The following is a 26091-nucleotide window of genomic DNA, read 5'->3' on the forward strand; positions in this document are numbered from 1 at the left end:
TCCGGGTCAGCCCCCCGCACTCACACTTATCCTGTCCTTCAGGGGGCAAGACCTCTGACACCTGGCCTCGGATACCTTGACCGGGACCGGCGCAAGGCCTGGCAAGGTCTGCGGGGAGCCCACAGAAAGGTCCGGGGCAGTGCATCGCAGTGCGAGGAGTGGACAAGTGTTCCCCGGTCACGGGAAAAGGGGCTGAGCCCCTCCACAGTCTGAGGCCGAACAACCTCATCGCCCGGACATAGCCGGGTCGGAAGGATTGGAAAATGTGCCCGCCCCAAGTAAGCCTGCCGACGGTTGACTAGGTCGGTACGAAAGCCCCGCCGGTTTGTAGGGGAGGCGCCAGTGAATTGAGCTCAGGATAATAAAGAACCTTCCATACATGATCGGTAGATCATATGTGCTGGCAACCTGCAAATACTAACGATATTCACAGTGGGGCGGGGAGCCCTGCACTGGTAACTTAAACCTAAGGTCTGAAGCATGCAAAATTGTATACGTATATACATCAATGAATAACAGAGTGCGTGGCGGCTTTGACCCTTCGCCATAAAACTGCTGCTGGTTGTAACGGCTGCTGGCTGCCTTATCCAAAGGGTAGCACCGCGGTGGTGCATGTAGATTGTGGCTATCGACAGTGTGTGGGACAGCATTAAGGGCCAACTGTTAGTGTGAGTTGGTTATGGACGTGGGTGAACTTGCGTGATGGGGTGAGCGAGCATGCCCGGCCGCACTGTTTTATGCATTGGCGATGAAATGCTCAACACGCACTTTTGATATTTCAGGCTAGTTTTGATGAATTTGACTCGGCGCCAGCTGACCCACTTCGGGTCGAACTTTTAACTGTGGAGGTATGCATGCTGCCTGCACGCCAACAAACTCAACCTTCATAGATAATATGACCAGTGGCGAAAAGCATGATATCAAAATGAGGAACTTTAGTTTGCGCTGCTCTGCGCTGCTTTCTATATTAGCGGCGGGCGCGTTGCTTATGCCTGTGTCAGCCCAATGTGAGTGAGAATGAGTATTGAAGTGTGTTGAAAGACCAAACTGATAGCTGGGATGGAGGGTGCGGGTTGGGTTTGTGGGGGTGGCATTGCTTGGTCGCTGGAGTCGGTCCGTGCCCGCCGTGGACCGTTGCTAAGGGCGTCTTCACCAGATCAATGCCCGCTGACATGGCAAACTCTGCGGTCCCGCTCTGAGCGGCGGCGAACTACCTATCGCATACTTACCACCCGTTCGCAATGCATGAATTGTCGTTCGCCTGTGAACTACCTCCCTACCTTGCTCGCTCGCTTGCTCGCTGGCTGGTATCACAGACCAACTGCGCCTGACCGACGACTATACACCTGCGAACGCCGTTAAGTATGAGGGCCGAGTGGAGGTTGTCTCGCCGCTAGGCTCGATTTGCAGGTGCGTGGCTGGCAAAACCGCCCTACCTCGTAAAGTTTCGACCACGGCGCCCTCACGCTGAGAACTCCACCAAACCCCGGCACCCCCCCCCCCCCGATGAAACCTGCAGTTTCGGCGAGTTTGATGACAAAGATGCTGCGGTACGCGGGGGGGGCGGGCGGGACAGCGCGGGACTGCTGCGCCGCTGCACGCACGCACCTGCTGTGTCTCAGGCACGCGTGCACTACTACCTACCGTTCACGTGCTAGCGCCTTTGCGCCTTATGCGACCAGCTGCATTCGCTCTTTTGTGCTGTCGATGCTGCCGGACGCGTACGCACGCACCTGCTGCTCCCGGTGCGTGCCTGTCTGCCCCCGCCCCGCCCCGCCCGGCTGGCCCTCGCCTACCTGCTCTGTTCCCCATCCCGCCCTGGTGTTTCCCTGCCCTTGCTCGCCCTGCAATCCTGCATGCTGTGGCCCCAAAGGTGATCTGCCGACAGCTCGGCCTGCCAACGGCGAGTGAGTACGTGCATTCACAGACATGCGCGTTCCTAGACTAATACCCTGGAATATGTTGCGTGCCCTTCTTACTTGGCTGGGAATGGTCCCTCATCTATCGGATTGCTGCTGTCCCTTCGTTCTGCGTGCCCAGAGACTTCCCTCCTGTTGAGTGCTGTGATTACTTTATGGAATGAACCCGGTATCCCTGTTGGCTACTGCTGCTGCTGCAGGAGCCAGGGCGCTGTACCAGGCCTACAAGTTCATGTCGGGCCCCTGGAACGACCCCCAGGCCAGCCCGCCCGAGGTCTTGGTGAGTACCCTACTCCTCCCCTGGTATTCATAGGTAATAATCACTCCAGATAGCACAAGCAAGTAAAAGGTGACCACAAACACGGACGGTGGTGGCACAGGCCCCCGCCGGGCTTCGTTCACGCCGCCGGCCACACACATACACATCAGTTCGGGTGAAGCCATGCATGTGCCCGAGCCGGCGCGTGCACACACACGCACCCACACACGCGCGCAGCCCACACACATACCTGCACGGTACGCACGTGCATGCCGACACCAAGCACATTACTTGATGGCGGCTGCCTTTCCCGGCTGGCTGCTCGGGTGCGCGCGCAGAGCCTGGTCTCGGCGGGCGCTCCGCCGATCGTGCTGACAAACCTCAGGTCGGTCGGTGTGGCGCGTGCGTGCGTGCACGCGCAGGCAGGCGTTGAGAAAGCAAGGCGAATGAAGGGCTATATATATAGTGTACGCGTTCACCGTAACGAGTCAGGGCCGTACTACTTGTATGGCACGAACCCGCCGTGCACGCACGCACATACATGCGCACCGTTACGTGCATTGTGCCCAAGACCCCGTCAACCTGAGTACTTCCCGTGTCGCTAAACACATGCATGCGGCGTGCCCACGCGGACGTACGCGCGTATACTTACTTCCTCAAACTAGGTGCAAGGGCGATGAGACGAACATCGGCAGTTGTCTGTCCGACACCTCCACTTTGGCGCTGTCGGCCTGCTCCCGCGGCCAGGCGGCCGGCGTCCAGTGTTTTGAAGGTGGGTGCGCTTTCTGTGTTGGCACGCAGCAGGTGTCATCAGGGCAGCCGGTGTGTTGTCCATCTGCTGGCGAGCGACACATGACGGCAGTAGCGCCGAGGGCGGGTGGATGGTTGGCAACACAAATGTTACGGCAAGGCTCCACTGGTGCACGTGCGTGCGTGTTCGTGCGTTCTGCAGAGGACTACACAGTGCGCCTCATGACAAACTCTGTCAACCCCGCCAACGCGACCGCCGTGGCGGCGCTGACCGAGGGGCGCGTGGAGGTGTGGCTCGGCGAGGGGTAAGTATGAAGCCCCGGCATTGGCTTCCGTACGGCCATCTGCAGTTACAGGCCATGCTGTCGTTGTAGTCGTTGTCTATCCAAGCCCCGAGCACGATGCCCACCTTACCCGACCTTATTGCTTACTATCCCCGCTGCCGCTACCGCTGCTGTGTATGCCATACGTGCCTTCAGGTGGGGACTAGTCGGGGCGACCAATTTCGGTCCCGACACGGCACGTGTTGTCTGTGCCCAGTTGGGCCTGCCCGTGAGCGGTGCGTCAAGCAGGTGGAAAGGGCCCTGCATGCATGCTGGGAAGTGTGCCTGTGCGTGCGGAGCAAGTCTTGGATAATGTACCGGGTCCCATTCATCAGTTGCTGAGCTTTAATCCGCGGGCCCGCTCTGCCGAACAACAGGCGCCACGGTGGTGCCCAATGGAGCCGCGGCATACGGCGCCCCAGCGTCCAACACGGCTGTTGTCCTTGACGTGAGCTAGCTAGCTAGCTCGTAACCCCGGGCATTGGGTGGTCACTGACGTGCCCTGCTGCCGCCGCCTGCTGTGCTGTCGAGGCTAGCGACTGATGCCGGACAGTGCCTTTCCTACGTACGCTGATAGATACCGGTAGCCCGCCGCTGATGCGAGTTTATTTACTTGCTGTTCATTGCCGCTGCTGTACGTACGCACGAAACATGCGCACACGCGCGCAGGGGCTGGCGTGCAGCGGCAAAGAGGAGAACATCGGTTTCTGCAGTCCGCCCAGCAACACGCCACCCAGGGGCACGGCCTTCGCCGCCGTGGCGTGCAGGTGCGTGCGTGCGGAGGGGCGGTGCTCGTGGTGGCTGGGGTGGCGCCTTGCAGGAATGAATGCAGTTTTAAACCAGCAGCACACACGTCCCCACCCACCTCTCAAACCTTTGCATGTCGGCGTCTGCTGCTGGATTCACAGGCAGGCCGACTTTTCTGTGCGGCTCTCGGGTGGTGGGCACCCCTCAGAGGGGCGCCTAGGTAGGTGATGCGCGCACGCACGCACAACTTCTGCGTACGCACGGCACGTACCGAACACTGCACACATTGCAGTGGGTGCACATCTTAAAATGAGTATACGCCCCTGGTGCGGCATTGTTTGTAAAATGCCATCTCCTGGTTGTCCAGTCTGCTCCGCCCCACACCTGCCCTTCTGCCTTTGTACATATATGCAGAGGTCTACAACCGAGGACAGTGGTAAGTGAGGCCGACGGGTAGCTGCTGATGTGGCGCGGACTTGCCGTTGTGGTAGTAGTACTTTGTGGACATACCGTGTCATCAGATCTGCGGGGCTTGGATTTGCCCCCACTCGCTCATGTTAGTTAGCATAGAGGGCAGGAAGCACGCCCTTTAGTTTCGGTATTTTGGAGTGTTTTCGTGGGCATTGCCTTACTTGGGCGGCCCTGCTTGTCCTCTCTGTCGCCTGCGCTGCTGTGCGCCTGGGAGGAGCTGTGCCCATCCCATCCATTGAACGCATTGCCGCAATGCAGGGGCACGGTGTGCCTTGGTGGCTTCGACCGGTCTGCACTGTTCACTGTGTGCGTCCAGGCGGGCTGGCGTACCTCGGATGCACGAAGTGAGTCCTTAGCTGCTAGCTGCTGCAAGGCATGCCTGAGCGCGAGGCTATCTACCGCTACTACCGCATACTTGCTTGCGGCGTTTCATGCGGTGCCAATAAGCCACGTCCACCGCTGGGCGTCAGTTTACTCGGGACTGGTGGTGACTGCCCTCGCCCCCCTCGCTGCCCATACCACGCACAATCACGTACCCCAAGGGCCATCCTTCACCGCCTTCAACGCCAGTCGCCTGCCTGCCGACCCACGCCCTGGCACCGGCGCCAATGCACTGACGTCTCTGCGCTGGTGCCCTGACGACGCCGAGAGCATCACGCAGTGGTGGGTGGATGGGGCCAGTCACTCTTCGCCTCCGTATGCGTCTGCGCAGACGCATAGATGGAGCGCATGCGCTCCATCTCGTAGCCATTACCCAGCAGCTCACCTTGGGCACACACCATGTACTTGCAGCGGGGAGTACAAGTATGATGCGGCCGCCACCTGCCCGGCCGGGCTGGACGTGGTGGTCCGGTGCTACGAGTCACCGCCGCTGTCGCTGAACGTCCGGCCCACGTCGCTGTGCACCGACCCATGGACCACCTCCGCCACCATCTCGCCCCGCCCCGGCCGCACCACCATGCTGGTGGGCGAGTTCGATGGCGCCAGCGGCGGAGCGCGCGGCCAGGTGCGTGCGCACATGCCCATGCCGTAGATGTGCGTCGTGCGGTTCGGCTGCTGTCGTGTTGTGTTGTGTTGTGTTGTGTCAGAAGCACCGGCGGCATCTCCTCATCCTCTCTCATCATCCGGCGTTAGCCCAGCCGCGCACTCTTGCCCTGCCTCTGCCAACTGTTTGCCATTTGTTGGGTATGGGAATTAGCTGCGCCCTAAGGGACTTTGCCAACCTGCCTTGCCACTGTCCCATCACACATCCTCTCTCATCATCCGCCGCCGCCTCATCATGCAGGACGTGTTGCTGGCCAGCTACGCAAATGACGGCACCCTGGTAAGGGGGGTGCTGCACCCTAAGTATGTTCAATGGTAGCCTCCTAACTTGTGTCGGCTGGGCAGGTGAAGAGCTCGAGATTCCCGTCGACAGGCGTTAACTGAACGTGTGCGTTCCTCCACTCAACTTAGGTTGGCCACGTGGCCTATTCGCGGCCCTGGGGCAGCTCCTTCATCGCAGAGGCAGACATTAACCTGGGCCCCACGCCTGAACCAAGGGCTCTTGTGTTGGCAGACCTCAACGGTAAGAGTAATGGTGCACTCACGGAAGGGGTCACGGCTCGCTGTGGGATGTGTTACAAAGAGTGGTCGCTGTATTCTTCGCAGGTGACGGACTCGATGACGTGGTCGCCATCACTAGTGAGCTTGTTTCGGTAAGTGTACATTGTCGGAGGGGCTGTCAGGGCAGGGGCCCGGGCCGGGCGGGGGACCGAACTCAAGAGCGGGGGGGGGGGATGGACACGCGTGCGGAAGCCCCAATGTCTTTCAGTTTTAGACGGGTTCAATACGTGTTCTGCCGTAAAAGATTTTGGCGTAATTAAATTGCGTCACCTAAACCAAATTGTTGCGGGGGGTGCAGCACTTAATTTGCAGGGTGCGGGTCACAGTCACGAATGAGTCCCCCAATTCTCATCAATATGGAGGTCCTCCTCTTGGAATGTTTCTATGTATGTAAGTAACGTAACTATGTGCTCTGGAGCCAGCCTGGAGCATCACCTCAGCTGCGCCGGCGCTCACACCTGCAACGCGTGGCGGGGCCACGGCCGGACCGCCTGATCCCACTCCTGGGCGGCCCGCCCAGGACGGGTTGCAAGCCGGGTCGACCCGGTGATGAGAGACGCCAAGACGCTTAAATGACGTCATGCATATTCTTATGGCTCAGAGCAGCTATAGCGCATTGAGCGCGGGCTAAGGAGTCCGAATCCGGTCCACTTGGCCATCGATGTTGGCTCGGCGCGCAACTTGGCTCCAGGCTGGCTCCAGAGCACATAGTTACGTTACTTACATACATAGAAACATTCCAAGAGGAGGACCTCCATATTGATGAGAATTGGGGGACTCATTCGTGACTGTGACCAGCGCCAAACTTGCTTCTGCTGTCCGCGCCTTCTGTGATACATATATTGCTAGTGTACTGTACATACTGTATCGGGAAACGCATGAGCAGCTCGCCTGCCAGCTCGCGAAGAATGGGTGCGCCGCGTGCTTTGCTGTCGCGGGACTGTACACGCTGTTAAGAATATGCTTTGCCTTGTGCATGCATTCGCACTGCATAACGCGGAGCTCACTACTCTCCTATGCCGACGACACACCCTCCTGTGCACTTCACAGGTGGCGACAGCGACCAGCTCGCGGAGCTTCACCCCCCTCACCGTGTGGCTGGACCTGTCCACCACCTCGGACAGCATCGATACCTCCAACACCACCACCCGCGCTTACATGTGTGTGAGGAGTACGGCGCAGGGTTCTCGGCTCTTTGGCTGGCGGTACAAATGCAGCCTGTGGAACATGCAAACCCCCGTTTCCGTGTGCGTGTGCCCCCCAACCCACATCGCCTTGCCCCCTCCTGGTGTGTTCTCTTATGCCACCCCGCCTGCCCTGCCGCACCCTCTCGCACGCCAGCCTGACGGACGTGACGGGCGACGCGGCCGCGGACCTGGTGTTCTTCGACCGGCCCACTCTGCGCCTGGCCTTCTTCCCCAGCAACCGCATCAGCCAGCTGATGGACGGTGAGGCGGGTGCGAAGCTGTGGACCGGAGGGTTACACAGTCTCTATTCCAGAGGGGAGGGTGACTCATTAATGAGTCCAGGCGCATGCGGCTGCGGGCCACACGGAGGGAGTAGGTTGCCGACTTTACAAAGCTCGCCCGGCTACACACGCCCGCCTTCCCCCGCAGACACGGACGGCGAGGGCATCACGTGGTTTGAGCTGAGCACCATCTCGGCCCGCTGCAAATCGCTGGGCGAGGACTGCTTCCTGCTGGCGGCCGACGTCAACGGAGACAGCCTCAACGACGCAGTGCTGGTGCGTGGGTGCGGCACCAGTCGGGTGCGGGGCTCGCTGTGAACCGAGATGGAGACGTGCGTTCCCGGTCTAACCTTACCACTAGCTAGCCCGCAGCGTTACCTATGCCCATCCCAATAACATCTTTCCCGCACTGTCCCGCAGGTCTACCTCGATCGTGTCACGGCCGACCAAGAGGTGTACATGACGTTTGTGGCCGCCTCGCCGCCCGCGCCCCTCACCTGGCACATGGCCGCGCCCGCCTTCTTCCCGCGCGGCGCCTGCACCTCGCCCTGGGCGGTGGTGATGGGGCAGTTCGTGGGGCCGGACGGCTCCATCGACAACGTCAACGCCGGCAGCTCCGTGCCCCAGGTGGCCTGCATCAGCAGCTTCGACGCGCGCATCTACGTCGCGGGCCTGGGGTCCTGGGGCGTGGTGCCGGGCCCTCCCACCCGTGTACACGCCCGTGACGTGGACCTGGACGGGCGCGATGACCTGGTGCTGTTCACCGAGGCCGGCTCCTACTACCTGCTCAGCACCGGCTCGGCCTTCGAGCCGCCCGTGTCCACGGCGCGATTCGGCGACGGCTACACCGCCAGCGTGCCCACCAGCGGCGACCGCTCGCTGGGCGAGACCGACCAGAGTGAGCAGGGAGAATTGCATGGGTCCTTACGGGATCATCTTGGATATTCGGCTTGGAGCTCCTGACCGCGTGCTGTTGGCCGTGTTTGTGAAGTGAGCATACCCACCACCGGTGGACCCTTGCTCATGCAGCCGCGTCGACCATCATTGCCTCCAGTCAGCCGGTGGGCGATGCGCCCGTGGAGCAGCGCTGCGGCGCGCCCGACCGCGTCATCGCCTACTTCTCCAACCGGCGCCCCGACCGCTCGGCCGCCTGCACCGCCGCCGCTTCCGCGGTACGGAGTTGCTTGTGTTGGGGAAGATGGGTGGGTGTGTATGTGTGAAGTACTGCTCATGCCGACGCCCGTCCTGGCAAGGAATGCCCACAGATACAATGCTGTTATGGCGGATGCCTGTACTTCCCCATGCCCACCTCCCTGGGCTGCAGGACCCGTCCGTGTCCCCCAGCGCGCTGACCCGCGCCGCCTCCTCCGCCACCCACGTGATCTTCTCGCGCCTGCTGCCGGACGCGGACGCACTGGACGTGGCGCTGGCTAACGACCGGGACGGGCCCGTGCTCGCCAACCTGGCCGGGTGGGTTCGGGTATGGGCCCAAAGCACGTCAACCTACCACGGCTTCGCACGCTTTTGCTCCTGTTTCTTACCTACCTCCTGGTCCTCTGCCGCAACCCCTCCTGCATGCAGCAACCTGCACTCGGCCAGCCCCGGCACCAAGGTGCTGGTGTCGGTGGGCGGCCCCGGCGCCGGCTCCGACGCGCTGTCGCGCCTGGTGCTCAACGCGCAGTCGGTGGGCCGCTTCGCCAACGCCAGCGCCGACTACCTGCAGCGCCAGGGGCTGGACGGAATGGAGCTCAGCTGGCCCGAGCTGCGGGCGGAGCAGGTGGGGGGGGGTAGAGTTGTGAGGCCAGGGCTGGGCCCGGGGGAGAGGGCTGTTTTCCGTGTACGCATGCATATCATACGTGGCTCATCCACATCTCCTCGCCCATCGTGCTCGCGCTGCTGCCTGCGCCCTGCTGGCCCCCGCAGGTCCCCGCCTTCCTGTCGCTGGTGTGGGCGCTGTCGCACGAGGTGCGCGCCCGGCGCGGGCTGCTGCTGGGCCTGGCGGTGCCGCCGCGGGCCGTGTACCTGGACCTGCCCTGGGCGGGCCTGGGCGCCGGGCTGGACCTCATCAACTTCCACGTGAGTGCTGCGGCTGGGGTCAAGGGGCCAGTGGGGCATGCTGTGTGTGTGCCTTGATGACCGGTGCAGGTTCCTGGGGCCTGCACGCCACGGGCGCAGCTGACCCACATCGTGTCCAGGCGAAGTGACGTGCCCTCCCATGCTTTGCTTGCCGTGCATGTATGCAACCCGCCGCAGGCCTTTGACCTGGAGGGCGACGAGGTGCTGGGCGCGGCGCCGTACGTGGAGACGCCGCTGTTCAGCTGCCTGGAGGCCACCGGGCTGTCCGTCAACACGGTGCGTGCGGGCATGCACGACGGGTCCCATTGCGGGTGTGTCGCGTGGGTAGCCGCACTGTCAATGTCTTGGCGGAATGACGGCTCCCCATGCTGAAACCCTTCCTGGCCACCACCTCTGTATGCAGATGGTGGACACGGTGAGGAGCGGCAGAGTGTGGCGGCTGGCATGCCGTGAAGAGACGTGCGGCAAGCAAGCAAGGATGCGGCCCTGCTGGCCGGGAAGTGGATGTTGCAAGGCCTGGCCATCAATATGTAGGCCCCCTGCTTGGCTTGGCTGACGCTGTGTGCATCTTTGATTCTGATGCTTCCCTGGCCTGCCCTTGTGCCGCAGATGCTTGCCTCCGGCGCGCCTCCCCAGAAGGTGACTCTGGTGGCGTCGGCCCTGGGCCGCAGCTTCGTGCTGGACGCGGACGGCTGGGTGGGCGGCCCCGGCAGCGCCGGCCCCTGCCTGGGGTCCGAGGGCCTGCTGGACCAGGCGGAGCTGCGGCTGCTGGTGCCGCCGGGCGGCGCGCAGCTGGACACCGAGGCATTCGCAAACACAGCGCCCTTCGCAGGCAACCAGTGTGAGTGGCTGTCAAAGATTCCAAGGCCAGTGCGCGTACCTGCACAAGCGCTCGGTCGCCTTTCTTACGTGGTTGCTTGTCCGGTGCGGGTGCTGCTTGCAGGGACTCACTTCGACGACCCGTTCACCATTGCCAACAAGGTACGCTTGTCACGTCCCGCCCACCTGTGTTGGCGTCACCCTCCTGCTCCTCACCTCATGCGCACGCAAGCCTGCTGACTCGTGCCGCCACGACGCTGCTGCCTGGCTGCCTGCCGACAGGTGTGCTTTGCGCGCTACCACTGCTTCGGCGGCATCGGGCTGTGGGACGCCGACGCCGACTCGTTTGGGGCGCTGCTGGGCGCCGCCGCGTCCACCGTCAACGGCGACCCAGCGCTGTGCAGCGAGTACGAGACGCCCGAGTGCACAAACACGGGTACGTGTCACTGCGTTTTCCTGGTCAGGTGCACGTTGCAGGTGTCACGAGCCCCCGGGTTTCGCAACCACCGCCGCACCCATCCATCCACGCCCCCGTGTCCCATCCATCGCAGTGTCGTCGTACGGCACCACAGACCTGGGTCAGCCCGAGCTGGTGGGCAGTGTGGGCGACGCCGAGTACAGCCTGTTCCAGGTGGGTGGTGCGAGGTAGCTTGAAGCCGGGCGGGGTGTGGGTACATAACCCTTCAGGTATGGTCACGCCGCATTCTCGCCTCTGCTGCTATGCCATCGCGTAATTGCAACCGAGTTGGCTCTGTCCCTTACCCCGGCACGTCCACAGGTCCGCAAGAGCTGGTCGGACGCTCGCTCGCACTGCAAGGCTCTGGGCGGCGACCTGGCTGCAGTGACCAGCCGCAGCGAGGCGGGCGTGCTGTACAGCCTGCTGAGCAACTGGGCGGGCAGCGGGCAGCTGGGGGAGGCGGACGTGTACAGCGGCCGCGACGTGTTCGTGTGGCTGGGTGGCAGCGACGCGGTGCAGGAGGGCCGCTTTCGCTGGGTCAACACCAGCGCCGACCTGACCTACACGGCTTGGGCGTCAGGCCAGCCGGATGGAAGGTGGGTGCTTTGCGGTGATGTGCCATGCAACATGCATTGTCTCGCCGCAACAGTGCTTGCGATGTGGCAAGGCGCCATGTGGCATGTCATATGCTACGGGGTGCCGTTTCTACCATTCCACCATGCCATGCCGCCTCGCAGGTACGGTGGCGAGGACTGCATGGCAGCGGCCATCCGGCTGGGCGGCAGCAGCGGCGGCGGTCTGCGCATCGTGGTCAGCCAGGAGGCGCAGTGGTACGACATGGGCTGTACCGCAGCGCTGCCCTTCGTGTGCCAGCGTAAGTCCCTGCGGCGCGGGACGCACGCGTGGCAGACGAAAGGCGTCCAGCCCGGGCTCTGGGCAACCGTAGTCTGGTGTTGCAGGAGCAACATCTATTTCAAATACTCAGCCCATTTCGCTCCCCCCCTTCCACAATCGCTGGCCCCGTCGCAGGCTCCCGCGCTGGCGGCATGGGCGTTGCCGGCGTCAAGCTGGTTCCGTACCTGACCACCAGCCTGCTGGTGTTCCCGCCGCTGAACCGGGGCGAGCCGGGGCTGCAGCTGACCATGGCGCAGGGCCAGAAGCTGTGCCGCACCTACGGCGCCGAGCTGCCCAGCCTCACCGACTACTGGACGCGCTCGGACATGACGTCGCCCACGGGCTGGTCGCTGGACCTGCCGCCCTACATGTGGCTGGGCCTGCGCAGCTACGGCGAGGGGCAGGTGGGATGGGAGACGGGACGGAGGGGGGCAGGGGCTGGCGGCATGCCGTGTCGTGTCGTCCTCTATCTCGCAGTGACACGCCTTTCGCCACCGGCGCTTGCTTGCTTGCAGCTGTTCTGGAGCGACGGCTCGTTCTCCACGGACGGCGTGCTCAACGCCTGGGAGCCGGGCGAGTTCGGGGACGCCGCCTGCGCCATCATCGTGGGGCCGCAGGGCGTGGAGCTGGAGCTGGAGGTGGGTGGGCTGGCACGGTGGGCTAGGTTAGAGGGCCGGCTTTCTGCAGTCTATCAGCGGTCCTGTCGGGTTTCATGTGTGGAGTTGCCGAGCTTCCCTCCATGCACATTGTGTGTGTTTTCGTGCCTGACCTGCCGCCCGCCCCCCATGCCAACCGCAGGTGGACTCGCTGTACAGCCGCTGGAACGCCACTGCCACCGGAGGCGCCGTGCGCATCAGCCCGCCGCCACCACCGCCGCCGAACCCCTCGCCGCCGCCGCCGCCACCGCAGCCACCTCCCAGGCCCAGCAACTCCACGCCGAGTCCACCCTCCCCACCTAACCCAGCACCTAACTCATCGCCACCGCCTAGTCCTCCGGGCACACCTCCGGACCCTCGTCAGCGGCTGCAGCTGAGCCAGGGCGTGTACTCGCTCAGCTGCCAGGAGCGCATGCCCGTGGTGTGCCAGAAGAGTGAGTGGGGCTGGAGCCTGGTCGCGGAGCAACTCAAGCCAAGCGCAATTGTGCAGGGCAGAAGCTGCCACACGGGCCACCAGCATCCTGACCTGATCACCTACGTACGCTGGTCCCCACCTGTCTCGCACACACATGCTCCCACTCGCGCAGGCTCTCCGCCCGTGTCCCTGTCGCCCACCTTCCACTGCCTGACGCGCCCCAACGGCCTGGCCTTCATGGTGCCCGGCGAGACGCTGGCGCCCGGCGGCAACGCGCTCACGCCCGTGGCCAGCGAGCTGGAGTGCGCCGTTGGGTGCATGATTGCGCCGCGCTGCGTCTACTACATCTACCTGCCCGGCTGGCGCCCCGCCGGCTGGGTGCCGCCCAACAACCAGCCGCCGGAGGACTTCGCGCCAAACACGTGAGACCTGGCCGTGACAGCGGTGGACATGTTGCTTGGAGTGCAGGCACGCCGTAGGTCCCTCAACAACACCATCCCATACACCTGACACCCGCCCCTACCTGTCTTCTGGCCCCCCCGCCCGCCGCACACAGCTGCTACCTGATGGGTCGGCCCTGGGTCACGTCCTGGGCGCCCAAGAAGCTGTCCGAGGTGGTCACCGCCGCCGACCGCGTGTGCTTCCGCTCCAACTCCATCTTCAGCGGCGACACCGCGCCCATGTCCGACCCACTCGTGCTCGACCCGCCCACCGCCGCCGGGCCGCTGTTCGGCTACCCCGCGCCCTCGCCCACCGCCACCGCCCTTCCCTTCTCGCTGCTGTGCTCGCCCACCGCCGGCGCCCCGGTGCTGGCGTCAGTGAGCCTGACGGTTGCCAACACCAGCCGCAACACGCAGGACGTCGGGGTAGGGTGCACGGGCGCGGACGGCGGCGGCGCGGAGCAGCGGCTGTGGCTGTACCGCCCCGCTGCCGGCGGCGTGTACGAAGCGGAGGCGGACTGCGGGCTGAGCGGCGTGCAGGGCGTCAGCGGCGCCTTCGATGCGGCCGGACTGTGCTGGGTGCGTGGGGGCACTGAGGCTGATCGGCATTTCATGGCTTGGTTAGGGGGGGCTTTCGATTGCAGCGGCCTGCCTGACATTGCTGCGCCCTTCCCCATGCCTCCTTGTCCATCCTGCAATCCCACAGCTCCAGCTGCAGTGCGGCAGTGGCGCGGTGCTGCCGGTGCTGGCGCCGGCCGATGCCCGGCCCGGCTGCCCCATGCCCCAGGCGGCCGGCAGCGGCGGCGGTGGCAACTTCCAGTACACCTGCCCACCCGGCATGGTCGGCACGGGGCTGCAGGGCAGCGCCCTGTCCGCCCCCTCGCCCGCCACCAACTCCATCGCCACGCTGCGGCTCATGTGCGGCGCGCGCCCGCCTGCGCTGACGCCCCCGCCTCCTTCGCAGCCACCTCCCGCGCCGGCGCCCTCACCCCTGGCTGTCGGCCGCCGTCGCCTCCTGCACAGCGTCGCGGCTCCGGTGTCGGTTGTAAAGGACCCATTCCTCGCGATTGCGGAGAGTGGCGCACGCCGTCATCTCAACCAGTTCTCTGTTTGTACGACCAGCGCGCTTGCTGGCAGGCGTTACACTACCGGTGGCTTCTCTTTCAATCCGTCGCAACCCGGCGGTACTTCTGTCGCGGCCACCACTGCGAGCGCCTGCTGCAGGTAACGCGAAACCCTGCAACCTATGCACTGCCGTCTGGCCGCGCGTGGCGGGTTCACCTCAACATTCCCCCAACCTCCCTCCTCCACCTGCCCGCATTATGCAGTGCTTGCGCGGCTCAAGCCACACGTATGTACGGCTACACCTTGGTGAGTAGACAATGCCTTGCCGCGCAGCAGCCACTGCAACTAGCTTGAGAAACCGTTGGGTCGCCTGCGTAGGCTGCTTCATCTGGAGCAACGTACGCATATGCACGTTTCTGCTATGCAGATATCTACCTACATAAATCCAATGTCACCCACGCTCTACGAGGTGGCGTGTTATTGCTACTCAAGTAAGAGGGGTTGGGGATGCACACCGCATACACTACCGGTATGTGACTGATGATTTGGGGCATGGACACAGGCGGGCAAGCGCGGGCCAGTTCTGGAGCATGGGGCGCTACAAGGCTGCAGCCTACCATGGATGGAGACGGGCCAGAACCTGTGCGTGGTCAACAACCGCTCACCAGTTCAATCACAGAGCGCTCGTTTGTTACATTTGCAGATGTGCCTTCTGGCGGCACGGTCGACGCCGCAACTACAGCAACGGCCGACGTGGTTTCCGGATCGTTAACTTATCGCTGTTCTGGTGGCGTGGTGCAATGGTAAGTGGGACACACTTCAAGTGACACACCTCCAAAGACCTCCTGCTCTACCTTGGGTCCAGATGTTGTATTTGACAATCCCCGCAGGCCCGCACCGCCGCCTCCACGACCTCCCCCACCGCCGTTGCCGCCTAAGTGAGTACGGCGGAGACATATGCATCAACGTGGGCAGATAGATCCTTGAGGGACTGGCTACTGCATGCTATCACACACACACACACACGCACGCACACACACACACACTCACACAGACTCACGCACACACATACTCACATACGCGCAGACACATACTCACACACACAATCACGCACACACACACACACACACACACACACACACACACTCACACTCACACGCACACACACGCACCACGCACCCCTATTTTCGCGGTGTCAACGGGCAGGCCCCCCCTGCCACCACCGCGCCCGCCGCCGAGCCCTGCGCCGCTTCCTCCGAGACCGCCTGTAAGTTGCGCAGGTGCCGCAGCACTCACAACCCGGACCGGTAGGGTACGGAGGCATCGTTGTCGGGAAGCATGCAGCAGCTTGGAACCCGCAACAGGTGTAGATAGGTGGGTCTGGAGCTGTCTCCTGCGTCTGCATTCAAAGGCAACGTGCCGAGCTATACACTGCGTTAATTGTGTACGTGTTGACGTGGCATGTGAACACGCAGTTGCCGCCCTCGCCCCCAAGCCCCCGACCTTCGCCGCCCTCGCCTCCACCGCCGTCGCCTCCACGCCCGCCTTCGCCACCGCCGTCACCTCCTCCGCCGGTGCGCACTGACACTGCGGATATGGGCACAGCCTCTGCGCCACGTTGCTGTTAATGGAAGTTCTGGCACTTCCATTCCGGCACTTGAGTTGTTGTGGTTGGCAATTGTACTGAATGCACTCCCTACAGTCGCCGGCACCGCGGCCCCCGCCCGCTCCCAAGCCCCCAAAACCACCCGGGTACGAGTGCTGTGTGGCATTAATGGGGGCTGAACAAGTGCAGTGTGGAGCTGTCTGGTGGCTGCTTGGAGCCCGTTACCATGACTGGCAAACTGACTGGGCTTGCGTCCACGGCCGCCGCCTATGTCCCCACCATACACCACACTATGCAGGCCACGGCCGCCATCGCCGCCAAGCCCGTCGCCCCCATCGCCCTCGCCGCCGGTATGTGCGCAGTGCTGATTGCTACATGCATGTCTACCTGTTTGTAAATTTGCAGGCTGTTAACCACTTGAATCTTACGTTGCCTGCAGTCGCCGCAGCCACCACCATCGCCTCCTGCGCCTTCACCTGGTGTGCCGCCCCCCTCTCCTAAGCCACCGGGCCCGCTTCCGCCGTCACCTCGGCCCCGGTAAGACGCAAACCAATCCATCGCGCGGCATAGCGCAGCATATTCTTGTGTTTGTGTGTGTGTGTGTGCGTGCGCGTGTGTGTGTGTGTGTGTGTGTGTGTGTTACCATTACATGCTGCTGCTGCAGTAACGGCGCATGCATGCCTTGCACTTGGACCTTCCATCAGACCACCCTCGCCGCCTTCACCTCCGCCGCGTCCGGCGCCGCCGCCGAGTCCTCCGCCTGCGCCACCGCCACCACCTGCGCCCCCGCCTCCATCCCCACCACCGCCACAGCCCCCATCTCCGCCGCCACCACCGCCGCCGCCTGGACCAATCACATCAGGTGAGCGGTTTCGTTGCTAGGACACCTGTTTGCCATCCGCCATGAAGTGTGCCGACCCTATTCGTGGCTGTGCTCACGGCCGTGCTCACTAGCCCGTCCATTGCTGTCTGCTTCTCCTCCTCGCCCAGATGCGCCCGCCTGCTCCGACTGCTCGCCCTGGTTTGGCGACTCCACCTCGGACTCGCCCTTCTACAGCAGCGGCACTGTGCAGCAGCAGCAGCAGCAGCGCGGCGCCGCCACCTGCCCGCCCGGCTTTGGCGTGTCGAGCCTGACCGCCTGGTTCCCGCCGGCGTCGCAGTACGGCACGCAGCCCAACGCCAGCCAGCCCTACTCCTCGCTGTCGGCCGCGTGCACGCCGCTGCTGCCCACCCCGGCCGGACAGGACCACACCGTGCGGGTGGGCGGCGGCTGGCTGCCGCCCAGCAACGTGACGTTCAGCCAGACGGTGCGTGGGCGGGCCGAGAGAGGGCGGGATGTTGGTGTTGGGCTGCATGGGGCACATGACAGGCCTGCTGTCTGCTGCAGTTGTCCGTATTGGTACCATGCAAATGCTCCCTGTCTGCCCCCTGCAGGCCCTCAATGCGACCGCCTGCGACACGCTAGGCGGCATCGCCTCAGTCGTGGGCGCCTTCACGCACTTCACGCCGCAGCGCCCCGGCTTCATCACCGCCATGTCCACAAGGTGCGGGAGGCCGTGGCTCGTCGGGCCATTCCTTTGTAGTGTTCACAATCACAATTGTGTTGTTCTGCATGCATGTCAGATCCAAACCGGCGGCCGCCCTACCTATCGCAGGTGCCGCCTGACCGCAACCCCGCTGGCGCAGCCGGCCCTGGGCTCGCCCTTTGTGGGCTGGAACTTCACCTGCCCGGCCGGCCTGGTGGTGGTGGAGGTGCTGTGGGCGCAGCAGACCTTGACGCGGCCCGGACTCGGCCCGCTGCCGCTGATCACACGCGTGGCGTTCCGCTGCGGACTCAGCGCCGGGCTGCTGCCTTCACCGCCCGTGCCATACGGTGAGCGATTGAATGACCGTGGCTGTGAAAACGGGTGCTCGCTTTCTCTACGTTAAGCGAAGACGGTTGTCTCAAGCGTGTTGTCTCCAAGTCTCCACGAACATGTTCCTTCCTTCGCCTCAGTATCGGGCTTCACGGCCACCGAGTCCTCGGGCCTGGAGCCGCTGTCGCTGCTGTGCCCGCCGGGCGAGTACGTGACGCAGGTGTTTGGAAGGTGCGTGTGTGCGTGTGTAAGGAAGGCGCTTGGCGCGAAAGGAGGGGCGGACCTGTGGAGTATATGTGAGTATGGGGGAAGGGCAAGCTGCACAGCTGTGTCGGAGCCAAGCGTTCCTCTTGCACTCGTGCTCACGCACGTCGGTACACGCATGTGTGTGTGCGCGTGTGTGTGTGTGTGTGTGTGTGTGTGTGTGTGCGTGTTAAAGAGCGCAAGGTGTGTGTCTGTGCGTGTGTTTCCTTCCCTTGCGCTTAACAGCACACGTGTGTGGCATATGCCCGTGGCCCATGCCCGCCTCAGGTACGACGTGCCCACCGCGCTCAGCGGCGTGGCGCTGTTCATCCGCGACCTGGGCCTGGTGTGCAGCGGCGGAGCGGCCGTCACAAAGGGTGCGCGCTTACACAGCGGCCGTCTGGTTGCATACCTGTCTATGTTGGTGCACGTATCGCGTACCGTACATAGCAGCGGATCTCGACTCGCCGCCTTCTCAAGACCCACTGGGTGACCACTTGTCCGCACCTGCTGCAGACCTGGACACGGGCATCGCCACCGTCAACAGCAGCTCTCTGGCCTTCACCACCGCCAGCTGCCCCGCCGGCATCGCGGTGCTCACCGGCCGCGCCCTGCGCCACCCCTCGCCGCCCGCGCCCAGCGCGACTGGCACCCCCGGCCTGATGCTGAGCCTGGACGCGCTGTGCTCCGACACCGCCGACCACACCTCGCGCCTCACCTACTCACCGCTGCTCAGCAAGGCGAGCGCGCGGCGGATAGCGGGCTCCAGAACCTGGCATAAGATACCTCCTACGTGTTTGCGTCATCCCGATGGTACATGTTCTAACAGCTCCGTCCCTTGTCGCAATCATGCCACGTACCTGCTGCAGGTCGGCGAGCCCTACTCGGAGCGCTGCCGTGAGCTGACGCTCCTGTCCGGCCTGAGCCTGCTGCGCTCGCGCTGGGTGGTGGGGGGCGTGACGACCGGCTACCTGCACGGGCCGCGGCTGGTGTGCATGGACGTGCCCGAGCCCGAGGCGCGGCTGCCCCTGGCGGGTGAGGCCAGCATGCGTACCTTCATCAGCTGCTGGAGGCATTTATGATATCTCGTCTCCTGACATGGAGCGCCCATGCCTCCCCTGCCTGCCTGCCCTGCCGCCGCAGCCCAACTGCCCACGGTGGGCGGCGTCGTCAGCTCGCCCGCCACGCCCTTCCTGTACGAGTGCCCCGAGGGCTCCAAGGCCGTGTCGGCGCTGGCGCTCATGGTGGGGCGTGTGTCGTATGACTTACTTGGGAACAGCAACAAATCTCGCGAAGTGCGGTGCGCTTCTCGCGTATGTAACCCCGCACGCATTGCTGTTCACAGGACGCCTCGGGAGATGTGCTCTCTTTGCGCATCGAGTGCGACAACGCGCCGCTGGCATCTGGCGCACAGACCTCACTGCAAAGAATTGCAGCTTCCGGCGTACCCAACACACCCATCGTGTCCAACACGGTCATCAACGTCACCGCCACCGGTGACTTGACACCGATGAACGCCATCAACACCACCGCCACCAACACCACCGGCACCGGCTCGAGCTCGGGCTCCACGCCGCCTCCCGACTCCGGCGTACTCCGCTACATCAGCCCGGAGCTGATCCCCTCGCCGCCGCAGGCGTCCTACCTGCTGCAGCGCAGCTGCCCCACCGGCATCTCGGGCCTGAGCACCCGCGCCAGCCAGACGGACGTGGCGCAGCTGGGCACAGCGGTGGTGCCGGTGGCGCGCATGGACCTGCCGGACGCGGCGCCGGCCGGCAGCACCGCGGCGCTGTACGACGTGCTGCTGGACTGGGGGCAGGCGGCGCTGTTCTGCAGGAACCAGGGAGGCAGCCTCATCACCTTCACCAGCAACGTCCAGGTATGCTAGGTATGCTGCTGGCCGCAGTGCCAGCATATGGACGAAAGTAAACAGGGCGCACACTTGCCACCGAGCTTGCCATGGGCTCATGGATGCGGCTGTCAATCTGTGCGCCATGCATCACGCATGCAGGTGGCCTCGGTGGCGCTGATGATCCAGGAGTGGGCGTTCGGCAGTGTTGTCGACGACGTGCTGGGCGTGTGGGTGGGTGCCGAGCGCACAGGTGCGTGCCATGGCATGATGACTTGCGCTGCTACACGTGCGTGCAGCTGCATGCTTACTTCACCCTTGCTGAATGCTTGCATCACACACACGCGCCCACACACTCCGGCCGTGCGCTATGCTGCAGGCCCTGGCCTGTACGACTGGTCCTGGGTGAACGGCACCCTGTTCTCGGCCAGCTTCGTGCCTGCCTGGGGCGCCAACCAGCCCGACGACGCGGGCGGCGTGGAGGACTGCGCCGAGCTTGGCGTCAACGTGACCGATGCTGCCGTGGACTGGAGGGACCGGGGCTGCACTGGGTTGGTGCGACGGCCGCTTTGCATGCTCGGTAAGAAAGACATGATTAGACTGTGTCATTCTGCAGATCCTGCCCGTAGAACAGTACCGTATGCTAAATTCACTCTGCCAATTGCCATCGTTCTGTCACGGTATTGGTCCTCGCAGTGCCCAAGTCGGCGCAGGCAGGCGTGAGCTCTAGCGACGCGGCGGTGCCGGTGGTGGCGCTGTCCTCCAACGACGGCGCCGACATCATCAGCCTCTACAATGTGCAGCTGCCCTGGGACGCCGCATCCACATTCTGGTGCGTGCTTGTGCGAACGCATGCGCGCGTGTGTCACAAGGCATGCGCGTCTTGTTCAAGTGACTGTTCTTCTTCCTAGATCCTGTTTTATGTCCGACCTGTTGCTGCGCTGCTGCTGTATCCCCCATGCGCAGCCAACGCCGCGGCGGCGCGCTGGCGTCGTTCGATGCGCAGTTGGAGATCCGGCGCCTCAGCCTGGCGGTCAGCGCCTACATGCAGCCCATCGCCACGCAGCCCGGCCCCGTACAGGCCTGGACTGGACTGCGCGCCCGCCTGCCAAGTGAGCGTCATCACCGTTAGCGTCTGTGTGGTAGATTTTCCTTATGCGCATGCCACTTCAGATGCCTCCTTGTCCGTTCCATTCGTCCAAGTTTACAACATGTCCACCGCTCCGTTCCGCGCGCAGGCGCCGGCACGATCAGCACCGCCCTGCGCGCGGCGGTGGCGGCGGTGCAGGTGGGGTCCCGCGAGTTCCTGTACGTGCAGCAGCAGCGCATGAGCTTCGACCAGGCCAGCGCCTGGTGCCGCAACGAGGGCGGCGAGCTGGCGTCCATAAGGTGTGCGCCAGCCGTGGAAGCACGTAAAGCTCCTTCTGCATGATCTCATAAGTGGTACTTGTGCTTGGGAAATTTGTGTGATCTCTGCCTGCCGTGTCCTCCGTGCCGCCCGCCCTCCAGTGGCGATGAGTATGACGCCACCGTGTCGGTGGCCTTCGAGCCCGCCGTCAACACACTGCTGCTCGCACAGCAGCCCGTGCCGCCCGCCACCTTCACTGCCAACGCCTGGATCGGCCTGTCGCGCGTCGGTGCGTGCTGCAGCATGCGCAGCAACGTGTGCTCGTGTTGCAAATGCCTTCCTCATGCTTTCTGCTGACCTGCTTGCTGCTGGCCTGTCCTGACACGATTGGATGGACAGGCGCTGGCGCCTGGACGTGGCTGGACAAGAGCCCCTACGTGGCGAGCCGCACCATCATCGATGCCGCCAACACCAGCCTCTCGTGTGTGGCCCTGGTCACCACCTGCCTCAACACCACCGGCAGCACAACCTCTGCGCCCATCAACTGCAGCAGCAGCTACGTGGCAGTCAGCTGCGCCAACGACAGCTACGGCTTCGTGTGCGCCCGACCCACGGACGCCGCAGGTGCGCACATGCTGTTGACTTGATTGCGTCGGGTGCACGCACACGCACACGCACGAACGCGCCGGCCGTCCGGCTGCCCGCATGCCGCGCTTCACGCGCCCCTGGCTGACCTTCTGCTGTATGCGCCCTCTGACATGCCCCGCTGCAGCGAGCGCCATCGTGAGCGGGCGCCACTTCCGGCTGTACCCGCAGCGCCTGGCCTGGCAGGACGCGGCGCAGGCCTGCACCGACCGGGGCGGGCTGCTGGGCACCTTCCGCACACAGGACGAGTACGCGCAGTTCACCGCTGCCGTGTCCAGGTGCGTGATCGGGTACAGGAAGTGGTTGGGCCCTATACCCGCTGGTGTTGATTGTGGAGCACAGGGCCTTTCTACCAGGCAACATGCCGCAGCTAGATGGTGTCTCTGCCCCCCGCCGTCGGTGCCGCACCTACAGGTCGCAGCCGCTGCTCAACGCTACGGGCCTGGCCTTCATTAACGCCACTTTGGGCACCAAGGCCCCGGGGTTCATGCATGTGGGCCTCAGCAGGCGGTCAGGTGAGGTGGCATTCGCTTGGGTCCGGGTTTGCTTGATGCCACTATTCAACCTGTGTGCACGCCTTGTGTAAGGAGAGCAAAAAGGGCCAACAAAGGGTTCGCATCCTTCCGTCTATCTCACATCGTTTCTGCTTCACAACTCCCCATCCAGATGGCTCATTCCTCTGGGTTGATGACAAGCCTTCTCCTGCAATTAACTGGGCTGCGAACCAGCCCAACGGCACGGCCCAGCAGCGCGAGGACTGCGCCGCCTTCTCCGTCATGTGCAACAACTTCAGCGGCGGACTGTGAGTGATTGGGACGCGGCGGCGAGGGCATGGGCAGTCGGTCTAAGCCTGACCATGTGCCCCAAATTGTGGCTGCATCCACGTGTGGGAAAGGTTTTTCGCACTGTCCTGCTAGCTGCAAACCGTTGTATGTTTTTCATGACTCGCTCTGCGCAGGTGGTCGAACTGCTCGCTACCCGAGCTTCATGACTCGGAGTGCTCTCTGGCGGCGCCGTACGTGTGCTCCTTCGACTTCATGTCGGCGTGGGGCTACAGCGATGGCACCGCGCTGATGTCGCAGCAGCCAGGAGGCATGGGCCCCGTCACGCCAATCAACTATGCCTGGCAAAGCGACAGTGAGGATTACTCTTTGCCATGGGGGCGGGGCTTCGTTGAATGGGCAGTCGGCAAGTGGGGCTAGGTGGGGCTTGTGACCTGCAGTTGTGCTAGCTGTGCAGGTTATTGCTGATACATTTGCACGGCCGCCTAACCTGCTGTGATGACTTGTGTGCTTCCACCCCCTCAGCTTGTGGCGACATGCTGAAGAACACGCACTACGGCAACCTGCTGCCTGACCTCGCCGTGCTCACCAACGTTGCCAACGCCACCGCTTGCTGTCAATCATGCTCGGCGGTGGATGGGTGTGCCTGGTACACGCATGACTCCGCCGCGCGCACTTGCGCCTTGAAGCGGGACGAGGGGCCTGGCCGCCTTGTCAACAACACCCTCGCGCAGTACACGACCGGGCCCTCGGGTAAGCTTTACTTGCTGTCAATCAATGGGAGCTTTCTCGGCGGGCAACGCTAGCTCATTCCTTGCCCAACGCTCGAGGTCACCGTACGTACTTGATCGCCCTCCCACTGCTCGCTGCCTCTACGCACAGGGCGGCCGCGTGACCTCATCCCCGGCCTGTTCGACCCCGCGGTTGCCCTGACCGACTGCGGCGCCCTCAGCTCGTCTCTGACGCAGAACGTGTCCGCGCCCGACTACCGCTTCATGCCTGTGAACTGCGCCACGCCGCTGCCAGTGGTGTGCAAGCGGCCCGCCGGGCTGCTGGACCTGACGCAGCAGCCCACCGCCTCGGGCGGCGGCCCGGAGCTGCCGGAGGAGGAGCGGCTTGCGCTCAGCACCTACCTGACGCCGCTAGCCACCGGCTTCACCAGCGCGGGCACGGTGCGTGCGTGTGGGCTGCCTGCTGGCTGCATCGCGGCTGCATCATAGGGGCTGCCCGCATTACGGTACCACCACAGCAGTCGTGCACCTCCTCCGACCTGCTGCTGTCTGCCCGCGCAGGTGGAGCTGTCGCTGTACGACACGCTGATGGACGCCTTCGCCGCGCAGCAGCTGTGCCGCGTGCTGGGTGAGCGTGAGGGCAGCAGCATTAGGGCGAAAGTTTGCAATCATCAAGCACCACCTGCACACTCGTGTGCACATGCGTGTAGCTAGGCGAACCCACTACCTTCCGTGACCTCTCTCTCTCCCCCCTACCCCCTCCCGCCCCGCAGGCGGCACGCTGGCGGAGCTGATCGACCTGGACGTGCAGGCCGCGGCGTTCCGTGTGGCGCAGGAGGCGCTGCTGCAGCAGCCGCGGCTGTTCGCCCCCCTGAGCTCCATCACCTACCACATCGGCCTAACCGACATAACGGACGAAAACAGCTGGAGATGGATCAGCGTCGGCGGCAAGCTGCAACTGGATTCGGCGTTGTGGGCGGCGGGCGAGCCGTCAAATGTGGCCAGCCCCGTCTTCAGTTCAGACGCCATTCCGGTGCGTGTGTCTGTGTGTCGTGCCGGTGGCTTATATAGCAGCTTGCAAGTTATTTGACATGGTCAGGTTGCGACTTGTGGACATGTGAATTGCAACATACGACATTGCGACATAATGCACATACCCTGCAAACGCATCCAAACCCGCCAAACATATTGTGGACGCATTCAATATGCCTCTGGTAAGCGTGAAACGCCGTGGCACACAACAAAACGTGTCACGGTTGCCACGGTGGTGGTGGCGTGGCGTAGGGTGCGACCTGTGGGAGGAGCTTGTGGCTATGCTAGCGCAATGCACCGCCGCAAAGCTGGGAGATGTTACTCGAATGAGCTCCAGGACGCGTAGCTATGCAAATGTGGGCGAGTTGTGGTATGTCGGTATGTCGTATGTTGCTATGTCACATGTCGCATGTCGGAACCTGGCCATGTCAAACAATTTGCACACAGCCATATATGTTGCAAGCCGGGGTGCTAGCTGCTGTGCGTCCTTGTCGGCAAATGCAGCGGTGCTGGCAATGCACGTTTGCGGTGGCACACGTACGCATGCCCCAACTTTCCCATTCCCGTGATGCTACTGCCGCCCACGCACCGCAGCTGAGCGATGAGGACTGCGCGGTGGCAACACAGTCGGGCAACACCAGCCAGTGGGTGGCCCGGCCGTGTCGCTTCCAGTTCACCCGCCCGATGTGCCAGCGTGAGTAGCCATGATGCTTGTACGGGGACGGAATAAACCCGGGCCTAACAACCCGTAGCAGGGGCGACGCAAGGGGCTTTGCTATGATCGCATACTACGTACGTCCTATCCACCACAACGCATTCAAATGGTTGCTTGCCACGTACCCTGACCCACGTACACCTACACAGCAGCCATTTTTGTTTGCAAATGCTACCTGCGCCTCTGCAGGCCCCACATCCGCCTCGGCCTACGGCGCGCAGCTGCGGTCCCTGGCGCCCGCCGCCCAGACGCTGCAGGGCACCGCCCACTTCCAGCTCTTCACCCGGCTCATGGACTGGCCCGCTGCAGAGATGTGCGTGGGTGCCTGGGTGGCTGTATGTCCGGTTGGCCCGCTCAAAATAACGTCGAGTACATGAATAACGCTGGCTGCTGCTCGCCCGCCGTTCATATACAGGCTATGCCAGGCGCAAGGCGGCAACCTGGCCTGGTTTGACAGCCCCCTGCAGTGAGTGTTGTCTGCGGGCGTGGGCTTCGTAGTACTGCGCTATCTATCTCGGTGCGATTCGCTGCATGCTGCGTAATCTGAAGACGAGTCGGTCATGCCGCAACCGAAAGAGCACCCACACACAGTCCATACCCCCTCCCAGGTTTGAGGCGGTCACCGCAATGACGACCAGCTGGATGCGACGCAACGAGCAGGCATCAAATTTTGGCACGTGGTTCGGCCTGAATGTAAGTTGTCGATTTCCATGCATTGCCTTCGCTCCTGCTACTGCTCTCTCCTTGGGAGCGCGCGGCACACACAAGCCGTGAGCAAGGTGCCAATCGTGGCTACTAAAGCGGAGCGTCGAGTTCCGTCTGAACCAGCCACACTGCTGCACCAATGAAATTACCGGCACCATGCATGCCGAACCCCGCCGCATTTGGGCTTTCGCTGAGGTTAGCTTGGCTATGTCGGC

General features: G+C 63.4%; 1 protein-coding gene across 1 annotated transcript in view; it reads left to right on the plus strand.

The window, feature by feature from the left end:
- Positions 1 to 772: 772 nt before the first annotated feature.
- Positions 773 to 26091, plus strand: part of CHLRE_01g002787v5 (uncharacterized protein) — a 30612-nt gene continuing 5293 nt past the window's right edge. Inside the window, exons 1-79 of the mRNA XM_043058130.1 lie at positions 773 to 1007; positions 1317 to 1410; positions 1520 to 1550; positions 1874 to 1907; positions 2120 to 2199; positions 2517 to 2563; positions 2844 to 2950; positions 3131 to 3233; positions 3408 to 3487; positions 3629 to 3699; positions 3921 to 4018; positions 4160 to 4218; positions 4413 to 4434; positions 4728 to 4813; positions 5012 to 5132; positions 5262 to 5475; positions 5755 to 5793; positions 5925 to 6036; positions 6120 to 6166; positions 7125 to 7234; positions 7416 to 7522; positions 7691 to 7818; positions 7963 to 8440; positions 8572 to 8714; positions 8867 to 9012; positions 9124 to 9319; positions 9466 to 9618; positions 9796 to 9894; positions 10022 to 10033; positions 10228 to 10459; positions 10562 to 10599; positions 10720 to 10873; positions 10989 to 11068; positions 11216 to 11490; positions 11632 to 11768; positions 11924 to 12192; positions 12304 to 12426; positions 12587 to 12878; positions 13032 to 13281; positions 13416 to 13878; positions 14006 to 14523; positions 14628 to 14670; positions 14792 to 14855; positions 15068 to 15167; positions 15255 to 15302; positions 15571 to 15631; positions 15840 to 15938; positions 16067 to 16116; positions 16269 to 16320; positions 16410 to 16507; positions 16675 to 16832; positions 16961 to 17277; positions 17405 to 17514; positions 17626 to 17843; positions 17967 to 18057; positions 18358 to 18446; positions 18586 to 18809; positions 18939 to 19104; positions 19213 to 19313; positions 19415 to 19948; positions 20081 to 20171; positions 20298 to 20498; positions 20615 to 20750; positions 20885 to 21030; positions 21157 to 21307; positions 21428 to 21555; positions 21666 to 21890; positions 22039 to 22189; positions 22326 to 22426; positions 22578 to 22713; positions 22870 to 23048; positions 23219 to 23446; positions 23576 to 23865; positions 23986 to 24052; positions 24198 to 24457; positions 25051 to 25150; positions 25361 to 25484; positions 25587 to 25637; positions 25780 to 25864. Coding sequence (XP_042928044.1) covers positions 989 to 1007; positions 1317 to 1410; positions 1520 to 1550; positions 1874 to 1907; positions 2120 to 2199; positions 2517 to 2563; positions 2844 to 2950; positions 3131 to 3233; positions 3408 to 3487; positions 3629 to 3699; positions 3921 to 4018; positions 4160 to 4218; positions 4413 to 4434; positions 4728 to 4813; positions 5012 to 5132; positions 5262 to 5475; positions 5755 to 5793; positions 5925 to 6036; positions 6120 to 6166; positions 7125 to 7234; positions 7416 to 7522; positions 7691 to 7818; positions 7963 to 8440; positions 8572 to 8714; positions 8867 to 9012; positions 9124 to 9319; positions 9466 to 9618; positions 9796 to 9894; positions 10022 to 10033; positions 10228 to 10459; positions 10562 to 10599; positions 10720 to 10873; positions 10989 to 11068; positions 11216 to 11490; positions 11632 to 11768; positions 11924 to 12192; positions 12304 to 12426; positions 12587 to 12878; positions 13032 to 13281; positions 13416 to 13878; positions 14006 to 14523; positions 14628 to 14670; positions 14792 to 14855; positions 15068 to 15167; positions 15255 to 15302; positions 15571 to 15631; positions 15840 to 15938; positions 16067 to 16116; positions 16269 to 16320; positions 16410 to 16507; positions 16675 to 16832; positions 16961 to 17277; positions 17405 to 17514; positions 17626 to 17843; positions 17967 to 18057; positions 18358 to 18446; positions 18586 to 18809; positions 18939 to 19104; positions 19213 to 19313; positions 19415 to 19948; positions 20081 to 20171; positions 20298 to 20498; positions 20615 to 20750; positions 20885 to 21030; positions 21157 to 21307; positions 21428 to 21555; positions 21666 to 21890; positions 22039 to 22189; positions 22326 to 22426; positions 22578 to 22713; positions 22870 to 23048; positions 23219 to 23446; positions 23576 to 23865; positions 23986 to 24052; positions 24198 to 24457; positions 25051 to 25150; positions 25361 to 25484; positions 25587 to 25637; positions 25780 to 25864 — 11340 coding nt within the window. The 5' untranslated portion in view covers positions 773 to 988. The remainder of the gene's footprint in view (positions 1008 to 1316; positions 1411 to 1519; positions 1551 to 1873; positions 1908 to 2119; positions 2200 to 2516; positions 2564 to 2843; positions 2951 to 3130; positions 3234 to 3407; positions 3488 to 3628; positions 3700 to 3920; positions 4019 to 4159; positions 4219 to 4412; positions 4435 to 4727; positions 4814 to 5011; positions 5133 to 5261; positions 5476 to 5754; positions 5794 to 5924; positions 6037 to 6119; positions 6167 to 7124; positions 7235 to 7415; positions 7523 to 7690; positions 7819 to 7962; positions 8441 to 8571; positions 8715 to 8866; positions 9013 to 9123; positions 9320 to 9465; positions 9619 to 9795; positions 9895 to 10021; positions 10034 to 10227; positions 10460 to 10561; positions 10600 to 10719; positions 10874 to 10988; positions 11069 to 11215; positions 11491 to 11631; positions 11769 to 11923; positions 12193 to 12303; positions 12427 to 12586; positions 12879 to 13031; positions 13282 to 13415; positions 13879 to 14005; positions 14524 to 14627; positions 14671 to 14791; positions 14856 to 15067; positions 15168 to 15254; positions 15303 to 15570; positions 15632 to 15839; positions 15939 to 16066; positions 16117 to 16268; positions 16321 to 16409; positions 16508 to 16674; positions 16833 to 16960; positions 17278 to 17404; positions 17515 to 17625; positions 17844 to 17966; positions 18058 to 18357; positions 18447 to 18585; positions 18810 to 18938; positions 19105 to 19212; positions 19314 to 19414; positions 19949 to 20080; positions 20172 to 20297; positions 20499 to 20614; positions 20751 to 20884; positions 21031 to 21156; positions 21308 to 21427; positions 21556 to 21665; positions 21891 to 22038; positions 22190 to 22325; positions 22427 to 22577; positions 22714 to 22869; positions 23049 to 23218; positions 23447 to 23575; positions 23866 to 23985; positions 24053 to 24197; positions 24458 to 25050; positions 25151 to 25360; positions 25485 to 25586; positions 25638 to 25779; positions 25865 to 26091) is intronic.

The sequence above is a fragment of the Chlamydomonas reinhardtii genome, chromosome 1, assembly GCF_000002595.2.
Source record: "Chlamydomonas reinhardtii strain CC-503 cw92 mt+ chromosome 1, whole genome shotgun sequence".
In the NCBI taxonomy this organism is placed as follows: Eukaryota; Viridiplantae; Chlorophyta; class Chlorophyceae; order Chlamydomonadales; family Chlamydomonadaceae; genus Chlamydomonas; species Chlamydomonas reinhardtii.